The sequence below is a fragment of the Nanorana parkeri genome, unplaced genomic scaffold (assembly GCF_000935625.1).
Source record: "Nanorana parkeri isolate BGI_ZX_2015 unplaced genomic scaffold, ASM93562v1 scaffold1447, whole genome shotgun sequence".
Lineage (NCBI taxonomy): Eukaryota > Metazoa > Chordata > Amphibia > Anura > Dicroglossidae > Nanorana > Nanorana parkeri.
This window is the reverse complement of record NW_017307715.1, coordinates 240,804-266,715: the sequence shown is the minus strand read 5'-3', so window position 1 is coordinate 266,715 and position 25,912 is coordinate 240,804. Positions and strand designations below refer to the sequence as shown.

Genomic DNA, 25,912 nt, shown 5'->3' with positions numbered 1-25,912 from the left:
TTGGAAGGTATGACCACCTTTTTTTTTAGAAAGGTGTAGAAACTTGTACAGTGAGTCACCAGAGATTGCATGTTTATGTCTACATGGAGAAAAAGAAGATAATATCCTGGCACTTGCTTATCACAGGGGCAAATTGTAATTGGACAGCGTTATATATCACAGCTATTTTCCTAAGATCTGAATGATTTGGGACAGCACTCCTTTATATCCTATTTCAGAGTGATGTCTTCATGAAATTCTAGGCTCCATTGCCCAGCACATGCAATAAAGATATAGTCAAATAATGTTTAGGTGGAAGGTATTATTTTAAATAATGAAAACCTGAATATTTTGTTATGCCCTAGACATTTGTGTATTCATTAATACTGTATATTATTAAAGGTAGTAGTGTAAATACCTAGATTTTATTCGGTGTCAGCCTTAGTCACAGAGCTCAAGTGTAAGAGGGAGAAGCAGAAATTCATGTGCTTACAAGAAGTATACTGACAGCAGGATAAAGCAAAGTGAGCTCATCACTGTGTTGCTTCTCTGATCCATGACAGCCTGGGAAAGAAAGTGGGTTGAATGATGCCACCATTCAACCTGAATGGCTAAGAACATCTGTATTTAAAAGCATCAGAGGCCTGGAAGTGACTTAATTCCCTAAACCTATTCTCATATCCATTCCTCATCAGTTCATATTCTTGCACACACACACATGAAAATATAAATACAGTATTTGTTTCTTATACATTTCATATTTAAAAAAATATTGCTATATGTGTTATGAAAAAATAATGTTAGTATTATAATACCCTTAAATAGAACATTTGTTTTAGAACAAGACTTAGATCTTAAAATTGCATTCAAGTAACCCAACTTAGAACAAAAATGAAATCTTATTTGTGTATCACTCAGCTGTAGCTCCTCAAATCATCTCCTCGGAGCTGACACTGTCCTTCTTTCCGGGGGTGGCAACTTTTGTTCCCTGTGCGTGTTGTAAAGTGGCCACCGCTCCAAGCTAACTCCTGTGATAGACTACATTTTCACAGTTAGTTTAAGAGAGATTGTAGTCCATCAAAGGAGTGAGCTTGGAGCGGTCACTACTTTGGAACAAAAGTAGCCACCCTCCAGAAGGAAGGACATTGTCAGCACCAATTCAGAGATGATTTGAGGATCTACAGCTGAGTAATACACAAATAAGATACATTTTTGTTAATAATTAATGTACTTGATTGCATTTTTAAGTTTTAACTCCTGAGTTTAGTGTCACTTTAATAATTAAACTAAGCACAGCATGCATCTTCACTACTCACCTACTTTACAAGGTACAATTTATTTCTAGGACTGCATGTACACTTTAGAGGTCATGTCACCACCAAACATTTTCTTTTTAATTGTAAATGCAGTATTCCATTTTTTTATATGCAGTATTTCCCCCTCTGGGCAATGCTTTATTAACATATTGCAGATTTACAGGCAGGAGAAATAGGAGAAGAATCTGACACTTCAGGTATGTCAGATTATTCTCTTTCAAACTGCCCTCGGCTGCTCCGATCCCAGCTGCTACTTCACATGTAAATAACGACTGAGGATGCATGCAGGATAACTGTTCCTACGCAAATGTAAACAATGAGGCTGTGATTGAGAGCTGCACTCATGCACTTAGCCTCAAAGTGCCTCCGCATCCAACTGTTTCTCTGCCCTTTCTGCCTCTCACAGAACTACAGTAGTTTAATGTGTGTTCATCAATAAGAAAGACTGACTTGTTGCTTTGTGTGAATCTGCCTATGGAATGATCATATCAAGACATTATCAGTTTGTATAGAATATCCCCTTCCCCAAACACTGTACTAGTATGAGGCTTGGTGACATACAGAATATAGTCTATTTGATTTATTTTCTGATCACAGTGCTTTCAAAAAATCTTTTCACAAACAATAAAATGTAAATAGGTATCAAAATTGCAACAGAACCCCTACACAAAGGAGTCAGTATGCTTGCCCATGGACGCCGCCATCTTCCCAGACTCACACACATAATCTCCTGTTACCACTGGAGCGAACTTTATCCAGCATTGCTCAGTGAGCAATGCCCAATAGAAATTATACTATGGTTCTCATGAATGCGAGCGTATCTGCAGGGACAGCGCCATATTATTTCCAACGCGTTGATCAGACGCACCAAAAAGATGCAAACGCATGCTCCTTCTATAAGGTATCTGTATCAAAAATGATACCGTGTCCCCATAGCAAATGCATCCATGCCGAGCTAATAAATCCGTGCATTGCGCAGGGGCCTCGCCGGCGTCCATACACTCTCTAAAAGTACACTGCTCCGTAACGCACATCAATATCCCCTGGCCAGCGCACATGGACCATTCGCCGGCGGAGACCCCTCGTGCACAGCGGTTGCGTCTCCATATCCACAGGAAGATATCTACTACAATGGTTTACCCTCAGTGCTGATTAATCTGGGTCACGTTCCAATAGAGCGTAACGCAGCAAACCAGACAATGAGAGACATGATGACAATATTACAATATACTAAAAACACATCCTAATAAAATTTCCACAACAGTGCCTAACATACTTACTAGGTCCAGTTTGCAAGGTAGCCAGTTAAAGGGGTTCTATTGGCTCCGCTTTTTTTTGCCTATATCTACTGCTAGCAAGCAGTAGATATAGGCAAAAAGTAAAAAAAACGCTTTAACAGCGGTTTAAATGTACCTTGTTATCGCGGGTGCACGCGTCCATAGACTTACCTTGCGTCTCTGCTTGTCTCCTGTGCCGAGAATACGGAACTGCTCGGGCGGCTGCAAAGTATCTTGGGGCGGGCACCTGCGCAGTTCAGATTCTCGGCCGGGAGACGAGCAGAGACGCAAGGTAAGTCAATAGACGCGTGCACCTGCATGCAGACACCGCTGGATCGGAAGTGCCTGCAAGCAGAGAGGAGTCAGCGCTGGATCGGAGAGCCGCCGCAACGCTGGAGGGACAGATGAAAACATCAGGAAAAAAGAAGAAGATCGGATTAAGAGACATCATTTAAGGTAAGTGCTAACATTAACATGGGGGGGGGGAGGTAAAAAATATGTTGACTTTAATGTCACTTTAACCTACCTGTATTGTTTTGGCTTGTGAAAGGAAACTCACACAGCCAAGAATGTTTTCAAATTCCATACAGATTGCATCCTAGTTGGGATTCAAACCCAGGACCTGGAGCTTCAAAGCAGAATTATTAAAGACGATACCACCGAGCTGCACATATTTGAGTATATGAATGATGCTCCCTGTGGAACTGTAACATTCCATAGTTGAGTTTTCACCTAGAATACTACTCCTTTATTGTGCAGACACAGTAGACTTGGTGGTTCCTGAACCAAGATATATTGCTTAAGTACAAACCAGGGCCTGGGCCTGCCTGTACTGTCTGGCAGAGGAACTACAAATCCTTTGGAAATATCAGTTCATAATTATACGTATGAAATTCAATTATATATGTTTTTATTTGCCTGTAGTTCAGCTATAACCCTTTTGTGACTAGAGCTCTAAGGCCTAGTAGTGTCAGTATGTATCATGCATATTTAAATACTCAGGCTCTGCTTCCTACTTTGCATTGATGCACAAAGGTTGTGCTTTAATGCTCCTTTTCAAGATGCAAGTCTATGAATCGGTTGTGTATTAGAAGCCATGTAGTCTCCAACATAGTTGCAGTTGCTATGCAGAGAGGTTACATAAGGATGAGTCAGATGTAGAGCTCTCTGCAAGTTTAATCTTCAAATCTTTATTTACTGTACATAGTAGAATAGCTAAAACAAATCAGAGCAAGCATTTAAAAATGTAAAAGTCAGATGAAAAAATCACAAAGGTAAACACTGCATTATTAGAAATACACATTTCACATTCCATTTAAAAATGGAATGTATAAGACCAATAGTTCAGTTGTAAACAACAAGTAATTGTTGGAAAGTAAAGTTTGAAGGGCATTCGATTTTAGGAAAAAAAATTGTAAAGTAATGTACTGTACATTATTTCATATATTGCAATTAATTTTACTGCACAAATCTAATTGAAAAGAGTAGAATATCATATGAAATGTAAGCCCACGATAAACATCTCTGCATAAAGGGATTCCACCAAAAATGAATTTGCAAGCAGATGGCTTAGACGGAAATGAAGTGACCCCAGGGAATGAGATATGAATAGAGAAAGTTCTCCCGCTGTGATAAAGAAACGGGGAAACCCTTTCATATCTCTTGTGCAGATTAATTACTCATACTTTTGTATCAAGCACAGAACGTATTAAATGCTGGATGGCTGCAGGTCCAGACATAAATACTGGTATATACTCTATATTTTGTGAATCTAAAAATATAGGTGATTGAAGTGAAAAGAAAAGAAGACTTTTACAATTTGTATTGTTCTTAAGGAAACTTTGAACCACAATATTATACAGTTTGTTGGCTTAGAAGATACTAAAATTAGATTCCATTAATTTTAAACTGGTGGAATCAATAAGGGATTCATTTATAAAAGCCTGGCATACAGCTGGACTGATGCTATTCATATGGATATAATGCCCTTATAGGGCACTGAAGGGTATTGGAATTTCCTATACTTTTATAAACAAACCCCTAAATGTAGATGCTGCTTTCCTATGAGTAAAAACTGAAAAATAATGCATGGTACAAATTAGCTAAGTGGATTTAAAGACGTGAAAGCTTATTTACACTCACCTAAAGCAATAAGGAGGGGTTTCATCTTTCAATAATCTACAGTATTAAATTGTAATTTATCTTTAACTTTTCCATCCAAACAGAATAACCCTGTGAAGACTGCATTTATGCGGAAAACACATAAATTCACATTATTAGTAACATTCATTAACGCTTTCGTAACTGCTATTATTCAGGCAAAGTGGAGATGTATTATTATTTAAAAACACAGTATATAACAAGAGAGAGAGAAACAGAAATCATGCAACTAATAACCTCCAGCTATCTTTATATTGGCATGCCAGCTACTGCCCCATAGACATCCCAGTCCTCAGCCAAAACTGCAGGTATCAAATGACAGCTGTTTTACATAAACAGATACCTTGAAATGGGGTGGCAGGAGCATCCCTGTGATTACATTTTACATCTTCTCTAACATAATGTACCATACTTCCATTTGCATGTTTGAAGATGTGGACACTGGTCTGTCAGAGCAGAGTTGACAACACAACTGATGTGGAAATGACTCTTGTAAGGGTCAGTGATTCCAGTCACATTTAGCATCCAGCTATTAGAGAACCTTTATTTGTTTGTACTTTACTTGTTTGCACCCCAGAGACTGCAGCTGAAGGACAGTGCCCACAAATCCACTAGCTGTGCATCAGGACAGGAAAAGAGCACAGAAAGCCAAGAGTCACGGTTCAAAGCAACAGTCGGGGCGGGTGAAGTTTACTCAATTTTAGTCAACAATCAGAAACCTAAACTAGGGAATTGCAAGAATACTGAGACAGGATGTTGCCAACCCAAACCCCCATGGCATCAACCTAAGTGACAAATAGTTAAAAGCTACCTAGTCAGTCATGTCTATCAGGTTTGACGGAAAAAAAAAATAACTTACCCTCAGAACCTAAAACCTTTAGGTAATACCAACCCTTATAAAAAGTCGTCCAATTTGCTCCAAACGTGAAAGAATCTGGCTTCTGGCTGCAGAGTTATCACAGGCTGTGCTTTTTGAATGACAAAACACAGCCAGTGCGTAGAGACAGCATCAGGACTGGTGCTTGGCATCGACACCTGTCAAATGTGGCAGGGAGTTCCAGAAGTATTTCTGTCTTCTTGGGGCAGCATGGTACAGCATTTTCAAATGTTTTAATAAAAGAAAAAGCACATAAGGAGCAGAGGTAAAAAAAAATATATATATTTAGGCATCTAAAAGTATAATACGCAATATACTTGAAGTTGGGCTTTTAACAAAGTGATCATATCATATACAATCCCATTTCCACAAAAGTTGGAATGCTGTGTAAAATCTATATAAAAACAGAATGCAATGATTTACAAATCTCATAAACCCATATTTTATTCACAATAGAACAAAAATAAGGTTATTTTGAAATTGATGGCAGCAACACGTCTCAAAAAAGTTGGGACAGGGCCATGTTTACCACAGTGTAGCACCCCATCTTCTTTTAACAACACTCTGTAAATGTCTAGGAACTGAGGAGACCAGTTGCTGCAGTTTTGGGAGAGAAATGTTGTCCTATTCTTGCCTGATATAGGATTCTAACTGCTAATCAGTCCTGGGTCTTCTTTGTCATATTTTTTGCTTCAAGATGCACTAAATAATTTCAGTTGGTGAAAGGTCTGCACTGCAGGCAGGACAGTTAAGCACCTGGACTCTTCTACTATAAAGTCATGCTGTTTTCATATATGTAGTATGCCATATAGCATTGTCCTGCTGAAATATGTAAGGCCTTCCCTGAAAAATACATTGTCTGGATTGGAGCATATGCTGCTCTATAACCTGGATATATCTTTGATGGTGCCTTTCCAGATGTGCAAGCTGCCCATTCCATACGCACTAATGCACTCCCATACAATCAGAGATGGAGACGTTTGAACTGGGTGCTGATAACAAGCCAGAAGGTCCCTCTCCTCTTTAGTCTGGAGGACGCGGTGCTCATGGTTGCCAAAAACAATATCACATTTTGACTGGTCTGACCACGGAACAGTTTTCCACTTTACGACAGACCATTTTGAATGAGCTTTGGCCCAGAGAAGACCTCAGTGTTTCTGGATCATGTTCAGATATAGCTTCTTCTTTGCATGATAGAGCTTTAACTTGCCTTTTTGGATGGCACAGCTAACTATGTTCACAGACAGTGATTTTTCAACGTATTCCTGAGCCCATGCAGTGATGTCCATCACAGAACCATGCCTGTTTTTAATGCAGTGTTGTTTGAGAGCCTGAAGATCATGGGCATCCAATATTGTGTTTCGGCCTTGTCCCTTGCACACAGAGATTTCTCCAGATTCTCTGGATCTTTTGATGAAATTATGTACTGTGGATGATAACATATTTAAAGTCTTTGCAATTTTACCTTGTGGAACATTATTCTGAAATTGTTCGACAATTTTTAGAAGCAGCTTTTCACAGATTGGTGAACCTCTGCCCATCTTTACGTCTGAGACACTCTGACTCTCTAAGATGCTCTTTTTATACCCAATCATGATACTGACCTGTTACCAATTGTTCTTACAGTTCTCCCTTGTTAGTACCACTTACTTTGCCAGCTTTTTGTTGACCTGTCCCAACTTTGTTGTGAAGTGTTAATTTCAAAATGACCCTATTTGTTTCCTAAAATGGTACATTTTCTCATTTTAAACATTGGATATGTTTTCTATTTCTATTATGAATAAAGCATTCTGCTTTTATGTAGATTTAACCCAGCGTCCCAACTTATTTGGAATTGGGGTTGTAAGATGCTGCTTCAGTCCACATTTTTAGATTTCGGTAGTGATTGCTAAAATCTATAGAGCATGTGTTGATAATCTTATGGCTGGCTGATGTAAATAATACAGCATTAGAAGCATTTTTTATGTAAATTACAGGAAATGACTCCCGTGTTTACTTTGCCATTATCAGCACAAAAATACTTAGCAATCAACTTAATTCATATTTATATCAAACTTCATTTGGTGTTTTTGTTTAACAACAATAGCTATAACAGCTGGTCTTTTGAAATATTTATTTTCCAACTAAATTGTCAGTGTCCTTTATTTACTTAGCCATGTGATGAGTGAAAATTGGTGTTTTTTTTGAGAAACTGGTATGCAGAATCACCTTTTCTTTTTCAAAGCTGTTGCCATTAAGTTGAAAGGTATGCATGCCACCATATTGGATGTCATATGGAAAGTGGTGAGTCGGTGTTTTTATGAATATATAAAAATTGGTGTAGGTTTATCACTTTAAAACATACTAATGTATGCTCATATGACAGCAATAAAACAAGTAATACTTGCTAAGATTCTGAAGGGATAGTGGTAGGTGCACAGAATCAGAGGTACATTGATCAAAAGAATAATTAATATTATTACTGCTACACAAGTCATTCTCTGACCTCTGCATTTTAACCTGCTGCTTCTGGATTATTATATTTTTTTATTGACTTTTATTTTATCAAATATTGCTTCCTTGCAAAATGGTTAACTAGAATTGTTCTGTAAATAGTTCTTGTCTCTCTCATTTATTCTGGGTTTTTTTTTTTTGCTTTCCCTAGAACTTTGCATACATGGAAGTCAGATCAGAGACATTCCCTGCTGTAGGAGTTTCATGTTCGATACTTTCTTAGTCTTTGTCTATCTCAAAAGATGCATATAGTGCTAGTTTTATTACAACCCTGGGATAATGTAGGTCACAGTAATAAAGGCAGACCCTTCCATTTCCCCATTCCGTTTATAAAAGGACATGCTAAGGCAAACATCAATTATCTGTTTTCAAAACAGATAAAGTTAATAGTCTGCAATCGAGTTTGCTAAAATCTTTGCAATGCATAGAATTCACCTGGGGGTGGGGGGTGGTTGGGGTTGTAGACAAAACTGGAATTGTCATGTTCAGTAGATATAAATGGAATATGTAGTTTGTTAAAAGAGAACTAAAACCAAACCTTTTTTTGTGGCTTGAGTACTCTTTTGGGTCACAGGAGTGTATTTACTAATATCTGCTCCTCTGACCCAAACTTAGCACAATATTGATGGGGTCCACCACGCTGCCTGATTGACAGCTGGCCCTGCCTTTCCAGAGCCAGCTGTGACCACCCCCTCATGTTTTTCCCCCAAATGAGTGCAGGAGGAATAGCGAAAGAGGGAGTAGTATCTGACAGTCACTGCTCTTTGCAGGGAGAAGCCAAGAACTGTGTGATCAGCGGTTTTCTTAAACCTTTCCCTTTTATTAAACCTGTGTTGCCTCTCAATGCTGCCGATCTCCTGCAGCCTCTTTGTAGTTGCTTTTTGTCTCCAGCAATAGCTGTACGGCATTTCTAAGGGCAGGTTTCTGAATGGTGACAACAGCAAACCATACCTACACAATGTGTGTTGAAAAGGCCAATTTTAGATCTCTACTGGAGGCTGTGTGACAGGGTGACAATGAAGGAGTGCAATTGAGAGACAGGGGCAGAACATATCTACCCTACAACAAGATGTGCCTGAATATGGTCAGTTTTTATTTTAATGAAAGATGCAGATTTTAAAAGATTTTTAAATGATATTAACATGTTAAAGATTATATGAGATTTTAGTAACTGGGCTTACATAAACTTTAAACCTCTATGCACATGGCCAGTTTTCTCTACCATCGTCCTTTGTAAATTTTTCTATTGATGTAAAATAGAAAAGAGACAGTAGATTCAGGCTAGGTTCAGACCTGAGCGATACACGGGGCGCGCTTCCTGGGACTGTGCGATCGTGTGCTTGTGCACACAGCTGTTGCTGCGCGACCCCATTGCTTTCAGTTGGGTTACATCCTTGTTTATTTTATTTTTTCATTAGATATAATGGCACTGCCAGTGCGATCGGCTGTGGTGGGCAACTCCATGACCGCCCGGCAATCCGCGCGGTTTTGTGCACGATTGCCGCGCAGTCACGAACTGCCCAGGTGTGAACCTAGCCTAAGGCGACATAGGAAACGATAATTTCCTAAGCAAATGGAATGATGATTTCCTAGTGCTGCACACACAGCTTGCTATAACGATTGAGAGAAACTGTGAGATGTTGCATAGAAAACAATAGTTCTTTATAATCTACTATACTGTCTGTCCTTCTCCTACTTCTCCTTCTCTACTTGTTTTTTTTTTAAAGAAGGATAGCGCATAATACATCTGAGTGCACATAGAGTTATCTCATTGCTATATATATATTTAAATTGTACATAAAGTCTACACCCATTGATGTCTTAAAACAGAGGGTCATGACTCTGGTGAATTTATTGACTACTATGTGCTGTAGTAAGGACTCTTTTCTATTCTCTGTACCATTAAATGAATTTAGCTGGCTCAACAGATTGGACTGATTACCCCTTGCTGTAAATCATTTGCAAGTGATGTGTTTGATTGTGACTTGTGGAGCAGAAACTGAGATACAGTTCACTACTCTTTATTCATGACCACTTCACTACCGGCCATTTCTTTAAAGTAGTATAAAACTCTCAAAGTTTTTTTGGCTGAAAAAGCCTGTGTATGCTTTCGTATGCATACTCCAACAAATTCAAGAAATCTTGTATGCTGTATGCTGGGTTCTCTTCACTCTGCAGTACAACACTGGCATATAAATAGTGCTCATGCACACAGCCCCTAAGGTTTTCGTTGGTTTGGAACTAAATGTAATATTCGGGTCCATCCTAAATAATTTAGTCAACCTTTATTTACTCAGCTCAACTGCACAGGTAAAATGTATCTAAATCCAAGAATAAAAATGTAATATATTGCAGCTTACCATTCCATAAAGTGATATTAAAGTCAAAAGGCTTTTAGGCTTTCAGATGTTGATTATATTGCTTACAATGGACGCTGTTCCTTGAGGTGTGAAAATTGTTGCTTCCTGCAGAATCAGCTGGTCTCCCAAGCACTGGCCCTGATATCCTGTTTTAGGGTAGCACATGTCCCTTGCAGGGTCCTGTGGAGCCACCCTTGTGTGTGCTAGTAAGCTATGTGTGCCTCCACAAACACACAGACACAGCAAGGCAAGTCACTCCCCTTCTCCTCCTTCCTCCCTTCTCCAAACTAGAAGATGGACAGCTGCTGGAGACTATTCTGCCTCTTGTGATCTTGTACTGGACAGAAAGTTCAAGGAAGCTGAGCTGAGAGAGTTAGAGCCAGCTGTCCAGAAACATGATGATTGTAAGAGTTTGGGTAAAAATTAAAATAAATACTTTGCTGGGCAATGCATATTTGTTTCATATGGAAACAGTATTGATAAAAACTTTGAGAGTTTTATACTACTTTAAAGAAATGGCCGGTAGTGAAGTGGTCATGAATAAAGAGTAGTGAACTGTATCTCAGTTTCTGCTCCACACAGAAGCATGGGATAAAAAGCAACATACACTGTGGGAGTTAGGTGACTGAGCTGTGAAAATTATTACAAAGTGAGACTACTTTAACCCCTTCACGACTGGATACGTACGCTGTACGTCTCCATCGTGAAGTGCCCAAATGACTGCTCACGTACACTGTACGTGAGCAGCTATTCAGGGTTTTGAAATACCAGTAACCGCTGACATTTTTTGCCACTGTACTAAAGTAGCTTAACTATTGACAAAAATGTATCTTATTTGTGTATCACTCGGCTGTAGATCCTCAAACCATCTCTGTATTGGTGCTGACACTGTCCTTCCTTCTGTAGGGTGGCTATTTTTGTTCTGCATGGTCCCCGTGTGTTGTAAAGTAGCTACCGCTCCAAGCTCACTCCTCTAATGGACTACAATCTCTTTAGTTTACTAATTTTTATTGAGATTGTAGTCTATCACGGGCTTGAAGTGGTGGCTACTTTACTTAATGGGGAACAAAAGTAACCACCCTCCAGAAGGAAGGACAGTATCAGCACCAATTCAGAGATGATTTGAGGATTTACAGCCAAGTGATACACAAATAAACCAGATTTTTGTTAATGGGTAAAATACTTAAAAATGTTTTTAAGATGTAACTCCTGAGTGTAGTATCACTTTAATTTGTAATTATTTTAAATAAATGGCAATTTAAATAATCCCCAGAATGTATCTGTAGCTTGAATTCAGAAGTTGATGGAAAATGTAATTCAAACAGTGCAGTGCAGAAGCATTTGATTGTATAAAATAAGCTGTTTAAAGTTTCCAAAAGTGTTTATTTGTATTTACATGGTAACTGCCTCAAGCTGTCACTTGTAATGCACGAACTGCGTTTTAGACAGAGTTGATGGTTTGATTCTCAGTGTAGAGATTGATTTTCATGTAAAAATGTATACTGTACACAATGCAAAACCCAGGGTGACAGCTCTAAAACATTTTGTTTACTAACATTTCCATTGTGAATTCTTTCATACACAGAACATTCTTCTTATTTTGCAACAGGCACGTTTATTTTTCTTGCAGACACAAAGCAATCCTGATTTTATGTGTGCACCTGTAAACGACAAGTATATACCATTAATAAAGTGCTTTTACAAGATCACAAATAATATCCACCAGGCTCACAACGTTTAAAATGTATTTGAAAGACCTGCAACCGTCAAGAGAAAGGTGGTGGTGCTATAAACAGTTCTGTTTTAGATTTCTGAAGTAGTCTCAATCTATGACAGTCTTTAAAATTAAAGCAGACCTACAGCTTGCTTTTGACCAGGCAAAACACAGAACTGTGTGTTATTATACAGGATTTATATTGCTCCAACAGTTTGTGCGGTGCTTTACAAAATAAAGGAGGGTTAGGGGGACCCCTCCCTCGCTCATTGCTTGTGTTGTCACTAAGACACGGATGGCAATTTAATGTTACCTGTATTATTTTACTACATCAAGAATATATGAATTGTCTGATTCGTTTTTGTTTTTTTCAGGGAGACACTTCCTATGTAAAGGACCGTTGGTGTGTTTTTGATGGCTTCATGGTGTTTTGCCTTTGGGTCTCCTTAGTACTCCAGGTAATGTTTACAAATTAAGTGTAATTAAACCCTTGAATAAACTTTTGCTATCCTTTTAGAGAAGTTGTCCTAGATGTGTTTAGAATTTCTTATTTTCCATTTATTTGATACTTACCTTTTTTGCTTGCGAGGTCTGTGCACCATGACTGCCCAGCTTGCTCCCCTTTGCTTCCTTTCTTTTTTGCACTCAAGCCGCAGATGCAGGTACACATCACTAATTCATTTTTGGGTGCAGATCCTCAAGGGTAACTCTTTGAAAATGCAGGGGATTGTGGAATTGTGTAAAATACCTACATACTAATGGTCTTGAGTACTAACTTGAACAGCTGGAATTTCCACAAGAGAATAGGGAAAGAAGCAATTGCAGTCTTGATTTGCAGATTCATAGACAGTTGCCATTGGCAAAATGTCAGGTGACAGGTGGTGCTGAAACTTACCAGGATGGTCAGAAACAGAATACACAGAGCACAAGCTGAGGAGACTGTTGCCATTGGCAACAGCATGGGAGTATTGGGCAGTGTTAGAAGAAACAGGACCAGGAACACTTTCAGAAGCTTGAGCTACAGGTGGCTGTTAACAAGCAATAAAGTCCACAAATATAGCAGCTAGAGTCATTGTCAAGATTAAGATCAGGATTCAAGAGTTCATGAACCCATCAAACCAAGTCTCCTTGAGTATAAGGTACTCTTCATAAACAAGGTCAAATTAGGTGTACCTTAAATATGCTGGTATTGGAGCAACTTTAATGGAAAAAGATAGTTTGTTGGATTTACCATTGATTACTTATAATGCATATGAATAGAACTACATTTCCCATCTTCTAAGTATATATCTGTAACAGACGAACCCTGCAGGGACCTGGTGCCAATGACCGTCGCTGTCCTGCGCAGGCGCGCCGCGGGTCAGAATCCCCAGCTCACTGACGTGTGGTGGTGACGTCTGGCGGCGCTGTCCGTCGCCGTCTCGCGCAGGCGCATCACGGGCCTCCTCCGTCTCTCCCTCCAGAGGCGTCCACGTCAGGAGCACCACGGGACTCCGCCCCTACAGACGCAGCACTCGGCATAAAGCCGAGGTTCGGTAGTTGATCGGCGTCTTTCTGTTGATTGTGGTAGGGTGCTGATCAACTCAGCGCCCCACTTGCCTCTAAACGAACCGGACCCACAGACTACAACTGGATGCCTGCAGATAGAAACCGCAAGTACCCTGGGCTATGCATCTAGATAGTCCCAGCACTCCTGTGTCAGCTGTATTCCAAAAGTCTACCTGTGACTAGTAACTACTAGTATCATTGCAAACTACTTACCCTGATGTGCTACTTCCAATTGAAGTGTGTGACCAACCATATATGCTATTACTTACCCTTACGTGCTACTTCCAATTGAAGTGTGTGACAAACTGTAAATGCTCATGTCATGATAATAACAGTAACCACATTCACAGCTGCCTCATTGATTGCCAATACTAAACTCAGCTGTTGCTGTCCTCTAGGGGCATTCTAAGGAAGTAACGTCCACTATACTACACCTAGTATATAATTTGCCTTCCGTATACGGGGTGTGATGTGTTGCAACCTCCTCTTCGCCTTACTCTAAAACTGGGGACTCGAGGAGTGGTTGCTATCTGATACCCCGTTCCTAGTAGGGATATGCTGGCCATAGCTATCTATTAGAACATCTGTAGAGACAGAACCCGATGACAGGAACTTAGTAGAAATACAGGGTAAAGCAAGGATAGAAACGTGAGCACAGTGCTGAACCCCAGATGAGCAGGTACAGGTTCAAAACATACAAACAAACAGGAGCCTACCATATTGCCATATCATGGTAAATTCTCTTATCTGAGTGCAGAGGCCAGGAATGCTTGGTATTCAGTAGGGCCATTGTAAGGTACAGATAAACTCGCAGCATGTGACCAACAAGATTGCTTAGCTAGACAACATCAGACACACAGACAGAAAAAGGGTGCCAGTACCCAATAGACAGACTTGAACAGACCAAAGCATAACCTGAAGCAAAAGGATACACATACAGACATCAGAAACAAAGCAGGTACAGATCATATAAAAGCATACAAAGATAGAAGGGCATACCCCAAATGCAAAAACAGAACAAGGCTGAAGCTTTAGTATAGACTAGTTAAGATAAATGCCCCATAACCTGAACTTACCTCTTTATAAAAACTGATTTATGCTAGACATAACCTAACCAATGCTAATTCCTTACTAAATTTGTCCCTATATATTTGTGTATGTTTTACCAGAAAATACTTATTAGATTATTAAAATAAGTCAGGTTTATTGGCCTATACTATTCAGTTTTAACTTTTTACTAGGATGCACCGGTACTGATACTAGTATTGGTATCGGTGCCGATACCGAGTATTTGGGCGAGTACCTTTACTCGCCCCCAAATGTTCTGATAATTACCTCCGATACTGGAACTTCTGGTCGGAGGGAGATCTCTCTCTGACCGGAAGTGCCAAGGGAGCATGGAGCCAGCTTTCTTTCCAATCAGGAAGCCGGGTGGTGGGTTATGACTTCCTGATTGGCTAGGAAGCCAGATTCACGTGTTGCTAAGCAGCCTGGCTTCCTAACCAATCATGAAGCCGGGCGGCATATTATGACTCGCCTCCTGGCTTCCTTATTGGTCAGGAAGCCAGGCTAAATACCTGATAATCGGGGCACAAAGCACTGGTACTCAGTATCGGTGAGTACCGGAAAAAAAATATCGGTACTCATACTCAATACCGAAAAACCAGTATCGGTGCATCCCTCCTTTTTACCGTAGTTTAATAAGATATAGAGGTTTATAAATTACTAATACGGTGGCTATAGCAAGTTTTCTAGACAAACCATTAAGACCCATAATATAGGACAGATTATAACTTTATTCCCTAACTCCAGTCCTCAAGGACCACTAACAATTTGTTTGCCAAATATACTTGTACTTACATAGTAGTGGTTATAGTGGTTTCAAATAAGCACATGATTCTGATTCTGAAAATCGATCTGTTAACCATGGCTCTTCAATAAGGCCGGTATAGGAAATACTGGATTATGGTATACAGATTCAAGATGAATATTTTTGGCTAAATTAACTTTTCTCAAAGTATTTACTTTCACTATTGGTAAAACTAATAAACATTATTATTTTATTGATCTCCATATTGTGATACTGATGTGAACTCTACACTAGATTCTTTATTAGAACAGTTTAAAACACTGTCAAACATTAATACGTTTCTAACAAACAAGTTTATATTGGGTTTTAGCTGTGCGAATAATGCCCATTAACTGCCAAATGCATTTTAGGTATTGTTTGTGTTTTTAAGTTGAAGTCATCCCAAAACTTTTCTTAAGTGGACTTGGTATGGGTTAGAAACTGTGTTAAGCGTGCTGCTTGTGTCCAAATTAGAAGATGTCCACTCATGTTTTCTTATGAATGCTGCCACCTGAGTCACAAAGAATGAATAAGCATAGACAACAAAATAAAAACTTTTTAATACAGTAGGGAAGGTTTGGAACCTCTGTCAGGTAAGTCTGTGACATCATGAAAAGATTTTTCATCCCTTCCTGTCCCAGGTTCTGCTGTCACCTGGGACAGGAAATTAGATAACATTTCCCCGTTAGGGACGCAGGCATCAATTAAAACTTGAAAGAGGTTCCAAATATGTTCCATTTTTTCCAAAATTAAAAGAAAAAATAAGCTGTAAAAAAGTTTTGGGTTGACGTCTATTTTAAAGAAAAGCAAAAAAAACAGTTTGAGCAATCTTTATTCAAGATTACTTAATGCAGTGTAAATGTGGAACTTAATGTTCAGGTTAACATATGGTGAATTCCTAATTTAGTACTTTCCTGCGATCCCAGATAATTCAAACATTGCAAAAATTAGTATAAAAATATATAATCAGTGTTCGGAAACTATTGCTCACATTCAGAAATAATAGGGCAATGGTAAATTAGTGTCAGTTTGAGGTTGTATAGCTACATAATAAACATTAATATAACAATGTCATTTTTCAACCTGCTATTGTGGTTCATTCTTCCTAATATTCTAAAATGAAAGGGTTTTATGTTAAACATAACAGCAGGAAATGTGTTCCCATAAGAACTGTAAATGTTCAAGCAATGAAAGGTCACCAGAAACTCAGTTTTGAGTTACGACTGCTTTCTACAGTAAATATAGATACTGTGTGTTACACAGCATATGTCTGTCAGCACAAAGTTTACAGTTCTCATCAGAGGTAAATGTTTTAGACTGTAGGGATCAATCTGAAAGGTGCATCTGGCATGTGTCAAGTTTGGTAAAAAAAAAAGCATAAAAGGCAGAGCAAAAAGCAAGTTAAAACTATGGATTTACTAAAATTACATTTTTAGACCGAAACCAAAACTGACTTTTTTTCCAACCTTTTAACATTTTTTTCATTATTTTTAAAATATTTTTTAATGTATTTATTTATTTTACTCTACAAGAAAGGGGCTTCAGGGGAATATCAGGGGTCTAAACCCTGATATTACACTTTTAAAATAGAAAAAGAGACACAGCGTCCTAAATCTCTTTCTCTGCAGCCTCTGTTATGAAAGAACAGGATGCCTCTATACTGAGTGCTTCTGTCCATTCATAAACTGAGGAGCTACTATGTCCACAATCATGAGTGAACAGGAAGTGGTGTAGAGCACTTCCTATTCATTTATGACTGGGGACACAGTAAGCTTACTTTGTCTTCAGTTATTTTTAAACACTCAGCTATCAGCTGACTGCTTTGCCTGTCACAGGAGGCCAAGCGGGGAGGTGCAGGTGGAGAGCTCAGCCTCCTATGACAGCTGACAGCGTTCCTTCCTGCACCATCCCCCTCAGCATGTTGTGTCAGCAGAGGCAGTGGAGATTGGAGGGGACACAGACTGGCACCAAGCTAGGGATGCAGTTAATTTTCTGCCACATTTTCGGCCGTTTTGGTACTATCGTTTTTTTGTCCATAGTACCATTTTTGGATGAAATGTTTCGGTGGATAAAATTTCCCTAGTCCCTAGTTAAAACAATTATTTAATTGTGGGTTAAGTAAAGTGTCCAATTACAACTAAGCATATGATGTAAAAATGCTAAATCAGAGAATGAAAACCTCAGGCCTAAACAATTAGTAGAGTAAAAGATATAGGCAGCTGATGATATGTGTACATCTAAACTTGCTGTAAAAGGCTAGCTTGCCTTTGTCCCTCCCATCCATCTAATCTGCTTCTCTATTGGCCCTTTAATGATATGGGTGGCTTCATTAAGAAATGGGAAACATCAAGAAATTGGAGATAAAAGTCAAAGCTAAACATTTATAGCTTGTAATATTCAGGGCGGATATGACTCATAGCCAGCCGTTTCAGACAATAAACTTTTATTCATTTCCACAGACAGTCAAAGTAAATGGCTTATATTCAGCAAAAACAAGACTTCGGCTAAGCGCCTTTATACTAAGTCCCACCTCAGGGTTAGAGCCCCAGCCTCAGGGTTAGAGTCACAGCCTGCGCACAGAGGGTTCCAGTATGGACGCAGGTGGCCCAGCAGTGTCTCGGCAGACTGTATTCCACAGCTTAACACACATAGCCATGTGTCCTGTTCCAAACACTCCACACAGCCAGACTGACTGGCTTCCTTTTCCTTTTTAACACACCCTCTGGCTGGTGGTTTAACCCTTTCATTACCAGGACTGGCTGTAGTCAGGGATGGAGGCTCTGAATACAATGTGACTTTAACGGGACCACCACCTAAACAAGGGAGGGATATACCGTCCATCCAGGACCCATTCCTGGTGTCCTGTACAAGCTGATTTGCATACAACTTGACTGCCTATATGGCTAGATCTTTTGCGAATTCTAACCTGTAGTTGTCAGCGAAGGTAACCTCTGCTAATGTGTTTGACAAGTTTACTTTAAGGTTGTTTTTCCATTTTGTTTTACAAATACAGAAGTCTATATACTATACAATCTCAAAGTAAAAGGGGATGCCCCAAACTTGCTTCATAAAAAAGTCAATATTTGCCTACTTGCCTTAAATGCTTAAGTGGCATAGGAGTTGGTTTGTAGTAACCCCCTAGCAGAGCGACTTTAATACATTTTAAGTCCCAACCAAAGCAAAACTCATATTCCTCTACAGAAGTAAGGAGAGCACTCCTATCAGGGCTCTAACTGCCAAAGTAGAATCTTCCATTATATTCCCAATAATCAAAACACCTTCTCAAGTTGCTGCCTTGTATCACTTCTGCCAGTTTCATCCACGTTTCTTAAACCATATTTAATCAGTGTTATGTATACTCAGGAGAATACATCTGACAAGCTTAGGAAGTACATCTGTTGTTAAGGTAAATTCATTGTGTATGAAACAGATTTTGGCCTGTATTTTCAGTCAATTAAAAACATTATGAGCTGTCTGAATAATCCATATATATAATAAACGGGCACTCATCAAGGGATAACTAAACTATAGAGGGTTCACACTGCAAATACCTGATGAACAGCTTGTTTGAAGGGTACAAACATTCAGTGGCCACTTTATTAGAATTAAACATTAGAATAGGAAAGATGTGTAATCTAAGCCACTTTAACAATAGAATGAATGTTAGGACCAGATGTGCTGACCTTTTTCATACACTTCTGTGAGCAAAAACACCTTGTTAATGAGAGAGCCCAGAGGGGACGTGTGGTTAGGGGAGGCAGGTGAGGCAGAGCCTCACCTAGAATTATGGAGGAAAAAGCTGTCAGCTTCATGTCTGAAGCTGACAGCTTTTTCTCTATTCAGATCGGCATCTAACAGGTTACACAGCAGGTCCCCGAATCATGCCCGCTGTGTAACCTGTCATGGACGGAGCGCCTCGGCAGTGAGGAGCAGTTGAGGGACAGGGAGGCCCCTCCCTGTCTCCTTCCTTCCTCCTTTACACTGGCTTGGGTTTGGGGCTTTGTCCGGCGAGGCGGACCTTTGGCTAGCTAGGGTGGGGTTTCAGTCGGCGGTGGGCGGGCTGGGGAATGCCCCATACGGAACAAGAGGTACCGCACGTCACTGATGGGCAGTAATAACAGAAGACTACTTCAGGCCTCAATCCTGTCAAGGAGACCACAATAGGCATGGGAAAAACAAAACTGGAACACTGAAGAAAAAGGTTTTCTTTGATTTCTGCTACAGCTATATACAAGTAGTGGTATTATAGGGGTAAACAACATTTTTGTCACACATTAGGTCCCTTAAAACCATATGAGGATTATTTTAATGACAAATATACTTGGTGTTTTTGCTGACATTTGAGCAAATTTCAAGCAAATCACTTTAAAAATGGGTTGGTATCTTATTGTCTGGTGTTACCAGAATTGTGCAACTATACAGTAAAACAAAAGTACACAAATGACACAAATCATATATAACAACAATCCTATTTACAACTAACTATTAACAATTTACCAAATCCATGAGAAAAGTTAAATGGGGACACAGGGCAGAGCAGAGTTAGGCCAAAAGGTAGGGTGATAGGTGGTATACTAGTCAGGAGCGGGACCAAATGGGTACGAAGCAGAAGCTGACTAATTCAGATATAAAGTAGATTCAGGCACACAAACAGAATGCTGCGAGTAAAGTGAGATGAAGCTAAATAGCCTTCCATCAGCTAGTGTCAGGTGGTAAATAATTACTAAGCTCTGCCAGCTACTGGGCACTTTGCACTACCAATTGCTTGACAATGACATTTCACCAGGCCAGAAACCACAATGCCACCAGCACATGGCTGTTCTTCATGTTCTTGACAATTGTCAGTTGTCCGGATTTCTTAATTGCTAATCTGCTAATATATGATAACGATTTGTTCAGCATACAGTGAATCATAACATTTGTCAGTTGTCTAGATTCCTAAATTGCTTGATTCTTTGTAGATAAAATACATCTTCATGGAAATGTTTAGGCAAATCTAAAGCTGTTGAATCATCAATTGTCTTGACTTAATTGCTATGATAATCACAATCTTTGTACCTTGATTACCACTTTAGGGCAACATTCTACCCATTTTCTAGTGGCTACTTCCAGCAGGGTAATATGCCATGTCACAAAGCATGCATCATGTCATGTTGGCCTCACAAGTTGGACAGTAACTTCAGCATATTCCAGTGGCTTACAAAGTTTCTAAATCTGAAGCCTTTGAGATTAGCTGAAAAGTGTGGTTTGCATGAATGAATGTAATTAACAACAAATACTCTGCGCCCTAACTACAATTAGGAAGAAATACACTCTGCTGCTGTGCTCAGGTAGTGAACATTACTCAAAAACTACCTAACAATATATACACTGCGCTTAAAAATGGTGCATACAATTAGTGTATAACATGAACATGTACATTTGTAGTGAACACAATATACAGAAAACTGTTTTTACATACAAATGTATACTCAATAGAAGAAAACTATATAAGTGTGCACTGGGTGTGTACAAAAACATCCAATATAAACTGGAACTGTGCCGATAACAAAGAACCGCAAGATGCCACCTGCACACGGGTGTATGTTTAAACAAACGTCCTTTATTGATGCATATTGTCACAAAGATAGTGATGTTTTGGGGGTCATGCACTGTCCCTTCATTATGCTCAGTATGCGTTCATACTAAGCCTGATGAAGGAACCCTGCGTGGGCCTGAAATGTCGCCATATTTATGACAATATGCGTCAATGAAGGATGTTTGTTTGGACATACATACTGGTGTGCAGGTGGCATCTTGTTCGTAGATTGATTTTAGCGGTGCCATCCACATTCATTTTGCCCCCCCTGCGGTAGGATTCTCATGGGATTGAGAGATTATGATGAAATTATGTGCATGTTCACATGTCCTAGTCACATGTCTAGTCACATGTGCCAGAAATGCAGGAAGTAAAAGGAGAGCTAGTAATCTGCATCTTAGTAAACATGGCCACTGCCAGAAGAATGGGGAAGAAAAGAAAAATAAGATATGCAAAGAATACACACCTAGCAATTATCTAGAAGTATGTGTTTGTAGATTGTCATTACTAAACATTCCTAAAGGTGTGTTTGTTGTTATTTTGAAGATATGGGTACAGGTCCACTTTAAGTAACCAAAATCACATCCAAAACAACATATATGCTAAAATCACAACACTGTAGTGCCACATCAAGTGAAAGAAACAACAAAAAGGTGAAATTTCAGTCCAAACAAAGTTTCAGTATCATCCGTGCTTAGAATAAGGTTGGATGAACTCACCAGAACATTTTGACCACTAAAGAAAGTAGTCACAACGGCATTAACACTCCTTTTCATAAAATATTAGTTTCCATGGTCCCCTGGCTCCTTTCGTGTTCCAAGCAGCAACTTCACAGTGAATGCTCTTAAACTCCCCGACTTCCTTATGGTTCAGATCCCTTGGAATAGGGACAGAGCTAGGGGGACCATAGAAACTAATATTTGACAAAAAGGAGTTTTAATTCCCTTTGACTACTTTCTTTAGTGGTCAAAATGTTCTGTTGTGTCCTTCCAACTTTATTTATTGGTGGAAAACACACAGTTTGGACTGAAATTACACCTTGTGTTGTTGCTTATTTTCACTTGATTCGGCACTATAGTGTTGTGATTTTAACACTATGGGGTCTATTCACTAAGCTGCCGAGGGCAGCCAAGTGAATGACCGGTCTGAAGTGAAGTGAGCCGAACACTGTTCGGCTATTCACTTCAGGCTGGTACGGCTGATTTCAGCCGTACATTGGCTGAAATCAGCCGTACATCAGCTTGCTTCGTGTGGCTTCGGGTGTGCAGAAGGAGTTCGACTCAGCCGATCCAACATCTGGATCAGCTGAGCCGAACCTCCGGCAGGCTTCTCACTGCTGTTCGGGCTATTCTTAAAGATGCCGAACAGCAGTGAGTGAATAGCCTAATGCCGCTGAGCGGCATTCGGCTTGGCTGTTCTGCTCGGTCCCTCAGAGGGACCAAGCAGAACAGAAAAAGAGTGATAAAAGTTAAAAAAAAAGTAAATAGAAAATGATTGTGCAGAGCTAACAGTGACAGCTAGCTCCGCCCAATAGTTTCCTATTGTCAGGCGGTTCTGCTGCTGTAAAAAAAAAAAAAGAAAAAAAAAACTCTCCCGGGTGCTCTGGGAGCCTCCCGCTCCTGGCTGCCCAGGAGAGAAACACTTCTGTGTCTTTTTTCTTTATTCTGACACGTGTCAGAATACAAAAATAAAAATAGTCCGAGGGGGTCCTGGGGCGGAAGCTAGCCGAAGGATCAGCCGGAGCTACGGCCAGATCCTTCAGCAGCTTCGTGAATAGACCCCTCTATGTTGTTTTGAATGCGATTGTGGTTACCTAATACCACTTGATTTTGCACTATCTTTGTTATCAGCACAATTGCAGTGTATAGTGAATGTTTTTGCACACACTCAGTGCACACTTATATATATTTTTTTTACTATTGAGTATATGCTTCAGAATGGTCACATTACTGTGCCTGTAATGCAACCCCCAACAGCCAAAAAAAATCTGATTGGTCAGAGAACATTCACATGTCCGAATTAGTTTTGTTTGAAAAAAATATGGCCAGCTCAGAATTTTCGTTAATCGAGCTTTTAGATTCGTTTCCATTTGGACGCATTCTAATTCAGAAATTAGGATGCATCCGAATGTCTGAATTTGACGAAATTATTACGAATATCCATTCGAAGTGAAACAAAATGTTCAAGTCTAGCCCTCATTATCATTGCAAGCAATACTAAACACAAAATCCTATGGTTACTATTGCTCTTTATTTGTTCTTCTTGACCTGTCCCCAGCTTTTAACACATCTGATGACTCATTGCTACTCTGTACTTTCTTCCTTAGCCATTTCCTGTATCAATGCCCCAACAGGCATGAGGTAACTAAAATGCTAGCATATGTCTTCATCATATCCCAGCCTCTATATTATATTGTATCACCTACTTGGTAATGAACAGACTAATTCATTTTTAACCCTGAATACTGCTGCTTGACTCATCTACCTCAGATGATGCTTCGTAATGTTGATCCTCCAAATGACTTCCATTTACACAGTTTAAAATATTATTTCAGACCTACAAAACCAGCTCAAAATTGACATCTCTATACAGTACTCAGCAATTACTTTTTCATAGCTTCAACAGCAACTGTAGGGCTATTTTTAGATAAATGTTTAAAAGGGGGCACTTGACAGGAGCCTCTGTCTATTTCCAAGCATCCTTCAAATGCTGTGATTGATTAATGTACTGACTAAATCAGTTCAGTACACCGAGTAGTTGCTGGGCAGTACATAGCGGCGGGATGGATTAAATGCCTTGGCAGGCTATTCACTTTTATGGGTTTATGTTAGCATTCTGACTGTAACCGAACATTAAACTGACTGTAACCTCAAAATGAGAGATTTAAAGTTCACCTGTTCAGGCATGCATTTGTTCAGTCTCTGATCTACTACTGCTTTTTCCTCCATGTTCTGACAATGAAGACACATTCACTACATACTGTACATTATTCACTTATTCCTGTAAATCTTTTCTTTATCCCTCATTCCTTTTGTTTTTATTCTTGCAAGGAAGCAAGCTCTCTTTTACTGTATTTTGTTTTGCTTTTCAATTTTATGTCTTGTTAAAATATTTTTTTGCCATATTAGTATTATAAAACATTGTTTATATCAGCTACACTGTGGAAGGTCATAGAAAATAATAGTGCCATGTAAATGAATAGGCATGAGGTTCAGATTCACTGTTACAATGGGTCACAGGCAAATCCTGCAGGTTTGAGATTGGCAGTCCTGTCAAATTTATGTGCAGGGCATGCATTTGTGGACATGCCCAAAAAGAGGGTGCAACAAATAAGGTGGATGTTGTTTAACAGTTTGTATGCCACCTTTCCACTTTGCTTTGCTATGGTTTAGTGGGAGTCTTGCAATGCATAATGGTATTACTAGTTGCTGCTGGAGGGCCGGAGTTGGCCTACTCCTGGTTTAGACAGAATAGGGCTTGTGGGTAGTTTTAGTGAACTTTTTTAAAAAGGGGGAAAGACAAGGAAAAAGTAAGAGGGAAATAAAGAGAGAGAGAGCGGCCTGACTCAGATGTGGCTGAACTCTGCATCTGGACATCCAGTATTTATGCGGTCAGAGAATGCCCTTGACTGTCCCTTGAGGCAATCCTTCTGTGCCCAGGGCTAGTCAAAGGCCCTAATCACATGTCACATGCAAACAGCGGCTGCCCTGGCCATTGATTTGTACAGATGCAAATCTCGATGGTGCTGCTGATCACACATATTGTCCATGGGGCCAATGTTTCTCTGCCTCTAAGAATCACAGTTAGAATAAGGCCTAAGATAGAGAATGAAGGGGAGAAAAATAAACAGAATGTACACAACATGGAAAAGACAGAGAGGGGAATTTATCAAAACCGGAACAGACAAAATCTGGAGCAGCTGTGCACTGCAACCAATCAGCATCTCTCTCTCATTTTCAAATCTTAACTAAACAAACTGAAGAGAGAAGCTGATTGGGTGCCATAGGCAACTGCTGCAGATTTTGTTAAAGCTGTAACAACATTGTTTAAACTTTGCTTATTTTCTAATGCAACTAAATAACACCCAGCTAAAAATTCAGAAGAAAGCCACAAAATGATTCCAGAAAAGAGTTGGTTTATAAAGGAATGCACAGAACAAAACATTAGATGTCTATAGCTGTAATAAAGATGTTTTACTGCCGTTATCTGCAATCCAATAAAGGAAGCACATTCCCTGGCAATCTTCTTCCATTGACCCATGCTGCTGCTCTCTATTTATCTTTCTGTCTTCCCTCTGACTAGAACCTAAACAGCCTAGAGTGTTAACCTCCATGCTCCCTGCTAGTGTCAGACAGTGCTTACCTGGCTTGTCTCTGAGTCCTACTTTGAGGGACATCGGTCTTCTTTCGAGCAGAAGTTCAGACTTCTTCTTGGCTAGTTGCAAATACAGCACTAGTGAAAGGTGTATATAACTTACAAATTATGCAGCGCCCGCAACATGTAATGTGTTGAATGTCATAAACCCTAAAATTAATTAAATATAAGTATAAAATAATTCTAATAAATAGATATAATAAATATAAGTGATTCAGATCAATAAATTATATTCATATAGCATACACATGAATATTCAGTGCCTTCAAGATCTTTTTTTATAAGAAAAAACCATCAATGGCCCTGGATCATTGATCCCACAGGGTATGTGAAATAATTAGTGACAACTACCAAAAATTGTTAGTTGATGTGATGTGTCAAGATCCA

General features: G+C 39.5%; 1 protein-coding gene across 1 annotated transcript in view; it reads left to right on the top strand.

Annotated features, from left to right (window-relative positions):
- The window catches only part of LOC108798310 (sodium leak channel non-selective protein), a gene marked incomplete at its 3' end in the record, with an annotated part of 337,938 nt that overhangs the window by 71,777 nt on the left and 240,249 nt on the right, over positions 1-25,912 (top strand). Inside the window, exon 5 of the mRNA XM_018570048.1 lies at positions 12,551-12,634. Within this exon, the coding sequence (XP_018425550.1) occupies positions 12,551-12,634 (84 nt within the window). The remainder of the gene's footprint in view (positions 1-12,550; positions 12,635-25,912) is intronic.